The 13,018-nt window shown below is 44.5% G+C and overlaps 1 protein-coding gene across 2 annotated transcripts in view; it reads left to right on the top strand.

The window, feature by feature from the left end:
- The first annotated feature begins 1,935 nt into the window (after positions 1-1,935).
- Positions 1,936-13,018, top strand: part of RPAP1 (RNA polymerase II associated protein 1) — a 38,809-nt gene continuing 27,726 nt past the window's right edge. The window contains exons 1-6 of one of the 2 annotated variants that reach the window (XM_030949145.1): positions 1,936-1,978; positions 4,987-5,211; positions 6,097-6,245; positions 6,785-6,877; positions 8,214-8,394; positions 10,456-10,632. In XM_030949145.1, the coding sequence (XP_030805005.1) occupies positions 5,022-5,211; positions 6,097-6,245; positions 6,785-6,877; positions 8,214-8,394; positions 10,456-10,632 (790 nt within the window). In that variant the 5' untranslated portion in view covers positions 1,936-1,978; positions 4,987-5,021. Of the gene's footprint in view, positions 1,979-4,934; positions 5,212-6,096; positions 6,246-6,784; positions 6,878-8,213; positions 8,395-10,455; positions 10,633-13,018 lie in introns of both variants that reach the window. The other variant, XM_030949144.1, reaches the window with a different exon arrangement.

Here is a 13,018-nt window from a genome sequence, read left to right as displayed (position 1 = left end):
TTATTGCAATTTTTCAGTAAACTGTGATTCCAATTTATAATCTCTCCTAGTGTTTCCTCCACTGCTGGAAAGGGGCAGGGGAAAGGGAGCAGCTCAATTAGGTTTAATATTCCTGCTGGGTTTTAAATCAGCACAGAACTATAAGAAGGGGATGAAGGAGATTGTTGGGATTTGTGAAAAGACTGGTGAGCTCATAAAATAATAAAAAAAAACTCATAAAAAGTCTCATAAAATAGCTCTCATTTAGTGAGGAATATTTGAGTTCACCACCAAACACTCCAAGAATGCACTGCTGGGAATTCCATTGCTAGAATTCCTCAGCAAATCCATGCAAGCATGTTGGTACTTATAATTTTGTAGGATAAATATGAAGACACACAAGCATGATTTATTGATGGAGCAGAAGCTATATATAGTACCCTTAACTGTATTATTAAAACTGAAGGTAAATAATTAATGGAAGGAAGGAAAGATACATACAATTCTGGCAGCTCTGATGGGAAGCATTCCTGTCTTGCAGTAATTAAAATCAAATATATTTTACTTGAATGTCTTTCTGACAAAAAAGATTGTTTCCTCATTTCACCTGCATGCTAAGAGACACTGTGTGTGTGTTCACAGAAGCTGTGCAGGCAGTGTGGGAGGAGTCAGGGAGGGAAAATTCTCATGGCTGTCTTGAGCCAGAACCATAAGCAGCTGTCAGACAGTCTAAGCAGCCCCAATGCCTCACCCAAACATGTTCCAAGGCAAGCAGTGCCACAGCCTCCCTGCCTTGCTGTCCAGCTGGGAGAACTGAACTGGGTCCATGGGGTGCATGGGAAACCATTCCCAAGTTCAGCCCCAGAAAAGCCTCAAATGGGCAGAGAGAAATCTGCCGGCACCACTGCACCTGCCCCACCCTTCTGTAAAACCAGTGGTGCTCTGATGTGTGGCCTGAAGATGAACAGAAATCTAGAGATTTAAGTGCTTTCAGTGGTCATAAAGGATAAAATGTGTTTCTGGCTGTAATTTTTAAGTAGTAGTGCAGCTTTCTAAAGGTATAACCCCCCTCCCCCCAACCAGTGTAAAAGTGCTTAATTTTTTTACAGCATCAGGGCACTTTGTGGTGAGTCCTTCCCAAACAGTGAGCCCACCTAGTCCAGTCCAAGCCCAGTGAGAATCTGTGCCTGTTCTCATGCTCAGAGATTTTTTTCCCAGGTATATAATCTTTATTAATCTCACCAGTGCCTATTGGTATCTCAAGGGAGGGTGTCAGAGGATGGAGCAGAGCCCTTCTTGATGGTACCAAGAAATCAGACAAATAAAGAAGGGCAGAAACGGATGCACAGGAAGTTCCACCTGCACATGAAGGAGAACTTCTTTATTGTACCTGTGACCGACAACCAGCAGGTGGTCCAGCTAGGTTGTGGAATATCCCTCACTGGAGATATTCAAGAATCTGGATGCGGTCCTGTGCCCTGTGCTCTAGGATGACCCTGCTTGAGCAGGGAGGTAGGACCAGATGATCAACTGTGGTGCCTTCCAAAAATGACTCGTTCTGTAAAAAAAGCTGAAAGTTGACCAAGTACTAAAATCAATAACCAACATTAAAATCAAAGCCCCTGCAAATTCTGACAGCTCTCTCATAGTTTCTAATAAAGCTTGGCACATATTACAAACAATCAGTCATGAATAATGAATTACAGCCATGTTCACAGAGCTTTATGGATCTGCTCTCCCAAAACACCCCCGGTCTCGGGCCCGGCCACGTCCTCCGGCAATGACAAGGCACAGCTCCTGCGTGGACATGAATGCGTTTCTGTGTGCAGCCACTCGCTATTGGGTACAGGTACCGGCGGAGCAGCCCCGGGCCGCACAAGCGCAGGACCAACCCACATCCGCGGCTCCGGGGCCCCGCCAGGATCCGGGGCCGGGCCGGGCCGGGCGGAAGTGACGGCGGCCGGGCGGAAGCGCAGGCGGGAGCGGCGGCGCCGCGCAGGTGAGTGGCGGCCGGGCTGTGGCGGCCTCGGGGCCTCTCCTGCCCGCGGGAACCCCGCGGCGGCGGCGGGGCAGGCCCGGCCCGGCCTCGCTCGGTGTAGCCGGCAGGGCCCAGCACTTCGTCTTTACCCTGGTGTAAAGAGGAGCGCGGCTACGGGTTCCGCGCGGCCGCCGGTCCAGTGGCCGTGCCTGCCGTGCAGGGAGGTGCTGCGGGATCTGTGCCGCTGTGTGCCTCCCTCCCTCTCGCCTTCCCTTCCTGCCCCCATCAGAGAGGCCTTGCCAGGCCGAGTCTCCGTCGGCTGGTTGAGACTTTTCAGAGTAGTTTGTGAAAGTCCATCAGGGCTGTGAACGCGGTGGGAACGCTGGCACGCATCAACTCTTCAGTGTGTTAATAGCAGCTGTTGCTTTTAATTTTATTTTGCGCTGTTCTGGTTCCTGTTTATTGCGGAGACTCGAGACAAGCTGGAACAGCAGCGTTTCTGTTGGCAGGGTGCTGTGTGCATGCCCACGGTGTGTGCCCGACAGGCAGAGTCACAGTCACTGAGTCTTCTGTGACTAGCATGAGATGTGGAGCCTCTTTGAGGAGAATTTCTTGCAGCAGTTGACTCTTGTGGCTGGGTTTTTTCATCTGTGAGGAGTGTTTTTCCAGTGTCTGCTTTCTCTGTAGCAAGTAAAAGTGTCAAGAAGACTGTTGGCCATTACAGCATCGTGTGCAGAAAGCCTTTTTGTGACAGAGCAGAGAATGCATGTCACCATTTTGCAAAGGAGCCAATAATCCTGAGTGAGGCTTTCATTGCCTGCTGGTCTCAAGTGGGGAAATTGTGCTTTTCCACTGGCTGCTGGGCTGCCCAGAAGAGACTGAGAGCAGAGACTCTCTGCTTCTCCTTTTAAATTCTTGCCACAACCAACAAGGTCTGAAGAGGTTAATTTGAGGCACTAATTGTGACAGCAGGATCTTGTATTCCTCTTTCGCCCAAATCTGATAACTTCACCAAAATGATGCAAAGCTGTACACTTGAGAATGGGTAAAAAGCCTTTCCCCAAGGTTCACAAATGACAGTAGCAGTCAGAGAGGATTTTTTTTGCTTCAACATATGCATCTTTTCTCTTTTGACTGTGTCTGGTTCATAGATGTAACTGTCTCCCTTTGCATGTTGTGCTTTGCTGCTGAGGAGGGAAAAATACACTGTAAATGCAGATGAACCAGAAGAAATTAAAAAGCCTACCAGTGTTGGATTTTATCAAGTAAGATGACAGTGTGTCCACACAGCAATCACTATGTAGTGGAGTTCAGAGGTGCTCATAGTCTGTGGACAGCATTTCTGATCCCTTACCTGTGTTCCTAGGACAATATTTGTGTGTTGCTTGTGCTGGCTGGCTGGAGGTCCCTCTGGGCAAACAGATGGTGTATGGTGAGCTTTTAAGTAGCCAGTTGCAAGGCTGGAGGTAACCAGGCTGCAGGATGCTGGGGTTAGTGCTGATCCTCAGGAGTCTGTTAGTCCTGTGTGCTTTCTCTGAGCTCTGGTGGGTAGGAATGAGGACTCCTGATGGCCAAGGGGGTGTTGCTGATGTGCTGTGATGGCTTCCGTGAGACATGGGAAAAGGTGCCCTGAGATGAAAGCCAAGAGTTTTCCCTGCATTCATTCTGTCTGCAGGTCGGTCCCACGTGTGTTGAAGCAAAGCCTTTGAGGAAAGGGTTCCTGGAAGACCATCCAACCTCATTAACAATGGCTGCTTGGTTGTCTTCTTGTGCTGACAGTTTTCCCGAGAAACAAAGGCAGTTTGAAGGGGCGCTGTATTTCTTGATTAAGTTTTGGTAGGGAGAGACTTGGACAAGTTTATGTTGAGCTCTGTGTGGAGGAGGCTTCTTGCAGAAAGCTTAGGAGCAGTGTTTGCTTCCAACTGTGTGTTTTGTGCCTGTTAAAGCAGGCATCCTCCTCTTTTGGGCTTTGAAGGCTGTGATGACAGGGCAGGGAACACTTGGCTTGGGATGCGTGTTCTGCTCCTTATGGATATCAAAGAGGGTCCAAGCAAGTGAAGTCTGGCTGTGGGAGCCCTGTTGTAGCAGCAAGCTCCATAAATAAACAGCAAGTAGGTGTGTGCTTATGCTAGGAGTACAATGAAATGTATTTGCAAACAGTTTACTTGCTGCCCATGAGAAGTGGATTGCTGGTCCCAGGCTCTGAGAATCAGAAGTGGGGAGCAAGAGTGACCAATATTTTCCTGCCTGGCAGATGGGAGGTGGAGTAGTTGCCTTCCTGGCGAGTTGTCATGTGCATGGTGTAAAAAAGTCTGTATAAATCTCACCATTGTTTTTCAGCCCCAAATTGGCCTGGGCAGTGAATGAAGATGCTTGGAAATAGCACAGCTTCTGCCAGTAAGGGGCCAGTGAAAGAGAATGAGAATAGGAGGTCCGCATGAGGAAGAAAGACATTTTTCACTTGGGAGATCTGAGTGAGAAAGAGAGCAAAGAGTCAGGGATTTCATTGTCCAGCTCTATGTGGACAGTCTCTTGCATCCTGCCAGGGATCTGGAGGAGATGGTATGCTGGAGGGGGAGGTTTATGTGATACTGTGCCTCTGAGATTCTTGGTTGGCATTGATAATTGAGCAACTCAAATCTGTTGGATTTGAGTTGCTCAATTATAATCTCGGATAAGATGTTACTCTGACTTTGCAAATCCCAGGCCGCGTTGTTGGCGTTCTGGCAGTGATGCACTTTTTGTCTGTGTTTTTACTGGCTGGATGCCATTCTGCTCCTAGCTGGCTGACAGACCTTGTGCAGGCTTGTCAAATAGCCTTTTGTTCAGCAGTGAAGAACAGGGTTCCATTTGCCTGGGACTCCCATTTAAGTGTTTGTGTTCGGGTGATCCTGAAGTAGGGGTACTGTGGTATGTACAGAAACCTGAGAGTGGGACAAAAATGAGTTTTCCCGTGCTGTCCCCATCCTATCTCCAGGAAATCCGGTTCTCTTACCCATTTTCCATGTTTTGGTGTCCTGTGTGAAAAGCACGTGTGGCTGGGCTGCAAGAGCAGGAAGGCAGGATGCTGTCGAGACCAAAGCCTGGGGAGTCCGAGGCAGACCTGCTGCGCTTTCAGAACCAGTTCCTGGCAGCCAGAGCTTCACCTGCAGTGAAGATTGTGAAGAAAGCAGACAAGAGGAAAGGGAAGGAAGGGAGCACAGATGCTGAGAGACCCCCGCTCCAGGACAGCAAGGATGTAGTCATGTTGGATGGTAAATTTGTTTGTTTCTTTGAATTACTAAGATTCTCAGTCTCTCAACCCAGTGTTGCTTTCCCCTTGCCTTTGTGCCCTTCTTTCAGTATTATTTATTCTTTAGCCATGGAAATTGGCTTGTCCAATGCTGCTAGCATCCAGTAGAACCACCTTTGGTGCCTTAGTCCACATTTATCAGCTGTCTGTGGTACCTTGCCAGCAAGAGGTGTTTTCTGTAATTTGTGCTGTTGAACTCTCACTGCTTATTTTGCCAGCTATCCAGACCCAGTGTCTTTGAGATTTACCTCTCCTAGCTGCTCCAGTTTTCAGCTGTCACATTTGGCTTGTTTTTGTTTTCTCTGTCAATAGTAGCTGTAACACTTTTGTCATGTGCTTGAGCTCAGAAGCACAAGGTGCTTTTTTAAGAGCAGCAATATAAATCTTGCAGTACTTTGTTCCAGGTAGAGGAAATATGATCTGCTTATGGCAGGTGGAAAGGAGTTTGTTCATGATCACACAAATCCCTCACATTTAACAGTTTGCAGCAGAAATATGCTCTTTTATGCCTCAACACAACCTACAAGGACAATATTTGTTTCTATACAGCCTTGCTGCTTCTCTTAATACTTGAAGTGAGATCTCAGTACCCTTTTCTGCTTATGGAGCTCTTTGGAAAGACCTTGTGCCAATACATCAATAGAATCTTTAAGCATGTTTCTCTTTACTACACCCTTTAACTTAGAGACAGGGGACTCCTAAGCATCTTATTGCTTCCTTATCTTTATTTCTCATCAGAGGAATAAAAGGTGTATTAGCAGGCTTTGGTCAGGTACCTACTGCGCAGTGGTTGTACACAATAACTTGACTGCTTTTTGTTTTCGTTGTTATTGCTTCCCCTCCTCAGGTTTTCCTGATACTCTCCCAGCTCTCACTCCAGCTCCTCCAAAAAAGTCCAAGATCAAAAGTGCTAGTGTCCACTTTGAGGATGAAGATCCAGAGGAAAGATTGGAGAGTCATGATCGACACATTACAGCAGTCTTCAGCAAAATTATTGTATGTCTGTCTTTTGTGTGATGATCTAGTGTTTGTTTATTTGAATGCTCTGAGCTAAGCAGGGATGAAGGGCTCTGTGGCTGCTTTTTATTTCTACAGTGTAACGTAGCAGCACTGTAGACCAGTGTACTGGAGCACCTTGAAAGAAAAAAGCTCTTTGGGTGTATTTTTTTCTTGTCAGTTAAATACAATTTCAGATCTGCCTTCCAGCCCTGACTGCCTACAGGTCACACTGATTGCATGCAGGCATGTGCTGTAGTGTGGATTTGGGTGAGTTTCTGGGCTCTACTGGGGATGTTCTCTGTGCTTTGCACTGGCCTAGGTTTTCCTTTATCTGATTCTTTGAGTGATGCATGGAGTTTGGCAGCCCAGTCTTTTGGAAAATAGCCTCACTTTCTCTCTGAATAAGCACAAGGTATTCTGAGCCTGATGACAATGTGAGCTGCAGAACTGGAAGATTTTGAGCCTGCTCTCAGTTAAATGATACAAACATGTCTGGCTGTTGCAATGGTTTTACAGGGTTTGAATTTTTATTTCAGGAACGAGATACCAGTGCAGTAGCAGTGACCATGCCAGTGCCCACGGGAGACCCATTCCCAAGGGCATTTCACCGCTCTGAGATAAAAAGTGAGGTAAGATTAGGAGCAGATGTTTTATGGTACCTTTGTTAATGATTAGACTTTCTCCCATTAAATCCTAATGCTTAGTGGGGCTTGGTAGGGCTCAAAATAACCAATTTAGTATGCTGAAGACTATGAGCCAGCTCAACATATCTGTGGCTTTGCCATCTGAGTGAAGGAGAGAGTTCTTCTACCAAGCTGCCAACGAGTAGCTACTCCATACCCTGCAGTTAAGTAACATTGGAATCTTCTTGGTTTAGCCTTCTTTGGCTAACTTTATAAAGGTGGGTCAAATCTGCAGTGCTGTAATAGAATTGAACCTGTTCTGCTTGTTTTTCTCTGAGGAGCAATCTCTGTTACTTTGTCCACCAGGTTCTTATTGAAATCGCACCTGATTTCTCCTTCATAACATTTGAGTATGGTTGGTCAGGTTATCTTTAGCAGTGCTTTTTGATTTTGACATAATTATTTTCTGAGGCTGTAAACCTGGAAGCCATGGTTGCTATTACCAGTAATTGCTGTAGTAGCAAGGACTGCTAGCTGAGTGGGAGTCAGATGCTGGGAGTTGATATGTGATTGACAGCTGTGGTTGCTTTTGAGGAGGTAGCTTATTTTGAAGGACAGCTTTTTTGAAAGGTGAGAGTAATACTTTTTAAACTACCAGTTTTGCTTATCTGATGTAGAAGCATTCAAAGCAGCTACCAAATGTTCAGACTGCCTTTTAAGCTTCTTCTCTGGACTGGGGACATGCAAGAGATTTTTTGCTTAGTCTCCTTTGGATTTCCTGTGCATCCCCTGTGCAAGGCTGTTCAGAGCCATGCCCTTCCATTACCTAGGCAAGCAACACAGTAATTTGACCAGGATTATTTTAGCACTACTTGCCCACTTCTTACTGTGTAGATCTCTTCACCCTGCTGCTCACTAATCACCTTATAAGAAGCCTGTTCCAAGCATGTGGTGAGCACAGTGAAGTACATCCCATTTATATTCAGAAATCAAAGGTATTCAGCTATGCAGAGCTTCCGAACAGCAGGAAAGCTGTAACTATTGTGTTTGGTGACATTTTAGATGTATTTTCCTTGCTTGAATTCACTTATAATTAATCATCTTCCTTCTCTAGTTGCCAAATCATCCATGTCTTTGTCTCTCTGTCATAGCAGTAAACTGTGTGCTAAAAAATAGTCACACGTGCACGGAAAGGGACAGGTGACTGCCAGCAACCTCCCTATATCATGTCCCAAAGTCTGATCTGAGGGTGTCTTTAGGATCAGATCTATAAATTTGTTAGTGGCAGGTGTGTAGGGAGACTCTGGATAGAAAAGTGAACACGTGGCTTCCCCGTTTGCAGGTGCAGCTGGGATCTGGAAAAAAAAGCATCTTTGCACAGAAGATGGCAGCAAAAAGAGCTGCTGAAAAGTCAGCGACTGCTCCCTCTGCTGCCGAGTGCGTGGAAGTACGATCAGCTGCTCCGGATGCCTTGGATCCTGTGGGATCCGTGGGCGAGGCGCTTCTCCCCGGCAGCAGGGGTGGTAAGTGGAGAAGGTTCTGCTCATCCAGCTGACCATATTTACATAGACTTAGTAACCATAACATCAGCGCGCCACGTTTTTAAATTAGGGTAGCATTGCTGTCCTCAGTTTAGGAATCTCAAGGTCAGTTGGAGTGTCTGTATTGTGGCTATGATTTGAAATGGTCTGAGATGCAAACAAAAAATTCTAAGGAGAAAATTCTGAGATGTATTCTAAAAATTTGGTTCGCTTTCTCCCTGGTTTCCTTTTTGCTTCACACAGGGAACTAGATTTATTTTTCAAGGTTCTTGTCCTCCTTTTCCTTTCAATTTGTTATATGTAAAGTTTTTCTTGTTTCGTCACCGATTTCCACAATTTTGGGAAGAGGGTGGTTTTGTGTTGAAGGCGTTTGAGACCGCTGTGATGTGGGTTCTCACTCCTACTGAAAGGTTTGAAAGCTCAATTTTCTGTCACCAGATCTGCTGCCATGAGACTGTGGCTTTGCTCCATAAGGAATGCTGTGAAGCAGTGCTGATGAGTCACTGCCACCTCCAGCAGTTACTTGTCTGACAGCAACATGACAAGGAAAGATGAAGTCAGTTCAACTGTTACCAGTATCTCCAGGCTTTTTTTTATTTGTGTTGTCTGGGGCAGTCCAGAGTGCTTAGGAGCACCCTGTGTCTGGGTTTTACCCTGACATGCTCTTTTTCACATTGAAATAGAGGCGAGATGTCATTTGAAGATTATCACCATTAGGCTAAGGTTTGTGTCAGCCCTGCCCCCTGTTAGAGAATTGGTAAGAGAACTGCCAGGTGTGCACAAATCCACCATCCAGGTCACTATACTGCGCTTAGTGTATGTCCTACTATAATTGGACATGTATAATTCTGTCTGAGAAAGCTGAAGGGGAAATAGAACAGCCATATAGCTGTCATCCTCTTGAACATGAGCACTTTAAACTGTAATAGCATGACAGAGAGACTACAAAATGCCTTTGCCTCTTCAGCCAGACTGTTGTGGCAGGATCACTAGAAGCAAGAGAAGAGGGGGAGCTTAATTTCTTGTAGTAACAACGTATTTGTTGTTGTAATACTTAGTTTAATTGCCAGTGGTGGGAGGTATGCTGAAGCTTTTGCCAGGTCATCCTGTCTTATCTCTTTCTGCTCAATATGCACAACAACTGTGGCAATGACATCAAATCTTCCTGATGTTATGTTGAGAGTCATTGCTGCTGTTTGAACAGAGATTTGATGCTTTCAGGGCTGGCTGGTTATGGGCATAGGGATGGTCCAAGTCAATATATGGAGTATAAGAATAAAACATAAGCAATGAAGTTGCAAAGTCAGATCCGTGTATAGTGGGTTACAGAAGAGCTGGAGGGTCTCACACTGACCAAAGGAACATGTTACCTGGTGCTATGGTTAAATGAAATGAACATTTAAAATGGATTTAGATCAGATGATAAAGGAGAGTCAGTTTTGTTCAGAGTAGGAGGAATGTCCCTTGCTGTAACCTCTAATGTGTTTAACCCTTGAAGGTGGGTATAGGACATTGTTAGAAGCAAACATGCCTGTGTTAAGAATTGATCCTTTATCATCTGGAAGCTGGTTTACCTCATCTAATTTTCTGTCTTACTCAGCAGCTATTTACTAGGCCATGGTTCAGCTGACATATGAATGTGGGTTCAGGCATTCCTGGGCAGAGAAATAATCTAGTATTCACTAGGTTGGAAGAATGCTCTGATGCATCAGTTGTGAATTATGCTGCAGTTTACCTTTTCATGCTGTTGCTTTGCATTAAAGAAACATAATTCCTTTCCCCTGCCATCTTCCTCAAGCTCCCAAAGAAACAAGCTGGAAATTATGTCAACATGTTTGTTGTGACATGGGATGAAAGCACAAATGGTTTAGTTTTGTTTGGAGCTAAGCTAAACTTCTTTACTCCTATTCTAACTTTATTACCAAGGTAAAGGAAAAAAAAACAAAAGGAGAAATTATGCAAGCCTGTTAATGACAGAGTTGAGATTTATTCATGATGCTGTAGACACAGATCACTAACTGCTTTCTCTGCTGCTTCTTATAGATAAAGATGATGACTTTTTGACCTCTCAGCGTCCTTGTCTCATAACGGGAGAGGGTCTTGGAAGCCAAAAGAGTGAGCAGGAAGCTCAAGCTATTCACAAAGAGAACTTGGAGAAGCTGCAGTCAATGTCTGAGGAGGAGATCCTGCAGGAGCAGGCGAGGCTTCTGGCTCAGCTGGGTATGTGCTTCCCAGGGTCAGCTCTAGAGTTGAGGCAATTTATTGAATGTGTAGGTGTCCCAACGTCTTAGCAAATTCACAGGTCAACAATGGGAACTTGGAATTCCTGCTCATTCCATATGTGGATAATCTTGCTTCCATGTCATGTCAATAGCTTATGTGTAAGAACTAAGTGTGAAGAAATTAAATCGTTTATTTTTCAGTGAGGGTTGGTTTGGCTTAAGTCTTTCTTGTCACCCCTCTGCTGTGAGTTAAGATGATCCGTGAACTTTATTGGCTTGCACTCCAAATACATGGTTGCACATAAATGTTTAAGGTCCTAAAATGTAATTTTTTGAAGCTGATAAGAAGCAGTGTCATAGCAATGCTGAGGTGAGAAAGAACCCTTGGTCTTCCCCTCCAAAATACCTAAAACTCGGGCCAGAACTGTCAGTACCCGGATAGGGAGAACATATGGGCATGTGGGAGATTTCAGTTCAAACCTATAATTGTACAGCAGAAAAACTTGAAATTAGCCTTGACTTTTAGAAAAAATGTTTTAATTATCACACTGTTGGGTACAGGCATATTCTAGCAGGGGTCTGGTCTCTGGTTTGGAGCCCCGTCCACAGTGGTGCTCTGAGAATGCCTGTCACTGGCAGCTGATCACAAGGTAGAGGAGAACACTGAATGTGGTGTGTTTGGACTTCATGTGATCTGGGCCACTGCAACATTGGTTGGCGTTAGTTTGATGAATTTATAAGCTCAGGAAGAGCAGATGTACAGATGTAGGTGGCAGACAAGGATTTTTTAAATTCTCATTATTTCAGGTCCTCTAGCATCAAATTTAGATATGAGTGGCATTTTAGATGCCTAAGTCTCTTGTGGGTTCAGCTTAAAGATCATATTAATTATCTTGACTTCATTGCAAGCAACATGGGTATAACTGGAAAGATGGCAAAGGAACTACACAAAATAATTGCAGCCAGATTGTTTGGGTACATCCTTCATTCAGAGACCCAAGTATTTTATTTGGCTTCACTGCTTATAACAATGGCATGTGTATGAAAAATACCCTGATTACATACTTGCTTCTTGTGAGTGATTTGTGATTTTTTTCCTCCTTGTCCCCACCACTCTGTCCTTTGGGATATTAGTGAAGTGAATACTTAAAGAGTTGAAAAAGGATGGGATGTATTGTAAGTATGTTTCAACAAGATTTTCTGAAGCAATGTATTTTTATATGCCTTGTAGATTACAATAGTAGATACTTTAGTCTTTTGAGGCCTTAAAGAAACTGGGAGTAATTTTGGAATTCCCAGAATATCTGTGGGTAGAGAATTATACATGATGAAACACTCCTAAACTAAATTGCTGACTTACAGATGGATTTAGGAGCTGGACAGGCATAGAGCTGTGAATTAAGGAGACTTTTTCTCCACATTCGGGATTGTGAATGATTTGTGCATGTTAAATGCTGTCCAGTCCCTGAATTAACTTCTTCATTATGAAGCAGAGGATACTCCATGGTGTGAAGTATGAGAATGGGTACATAGTTCTGTGCTGGGCAGTATCTTACTGTTGGTACTGTGCTGGTTTTGTTGGTGGAGACTCTGGACAGAAGTAGGCTTTGTTTCTGGTATACTGTGCACAGATTGACATCAGTGACTTTTTTGTCACTGTGTGAAATGATGAAATAATGAATACAGTCTTTCCTTGCTCTGTACAGTGAAGTGTAAGAAAGTGAGAGCTCTTGCCTGCATTCAGAAAAAATAGGAGTACTTTATTGAGACTGGGCTGAATGCCTGTCCTTCACCAAGGATAGTTTAAACTGCATCATTGAGGAGAACGTGCAGCAATCATGAGTGTGGGATAGATGTTTCAGAGACATGGGAGTCATTTTTCAGATGACTTATCTCAGGTACAGAGCATTTCTCAACTGCTTGTCCTTTGTCCTCCAAAGAATAAATAACCACTGTAGGTGTTATGTTCTTCTTTATATATCTCTGACGCAGTTTACTGGAGTAATTCTGTACCTCGTTGAGGCACAATGCACAATCTCCCACTGTTCACCTCTGGCATAAGCATCCCAACACCGTCTTCTGGAGAAGAGTGTTCAGAGACAGTGCACTCCATCCAAAATGATGTGGGATACCTGTAGCAGATCTGAAAGTAAATGATGATCTTAGAGCCATATGAACATAATCTGTCCTTCAAAACACATCTACCTCCCAGATGTTTCTCTTCAAAGCATGAAGAGAGTGGCTGTGTCTTTTTTCTGGGTGTTGTCAGACCATAATTGGAATGGAGAGTCAGTTCAGGACAAACAAAGATCACCCTGTAACAGAATATCTGAGCTATGACTTGCAGTTCTACTGCAATTCAATAAAGATTAGGTAATTCTTTT

The sequence above is a fragment of the Camarhynchus parvulus genome, chromosome 5 (assembly GCF_901933205.1).
Source record: "Camarhynchus parvulus chromosome 5, STF_HiC, whole genome shotgun sequence".
NCBI classification, from domain to species: Eukaryota; Metazoa; Chordata; class Aves; order Passeriformes; family Thraupidae; genus Camarhynchus; species Camarhynchus parvulus.
Note: the sequence above shows the minus strand (reverse complement) of the source record. Positions and strands in the feature narration are given on the sequence as shown.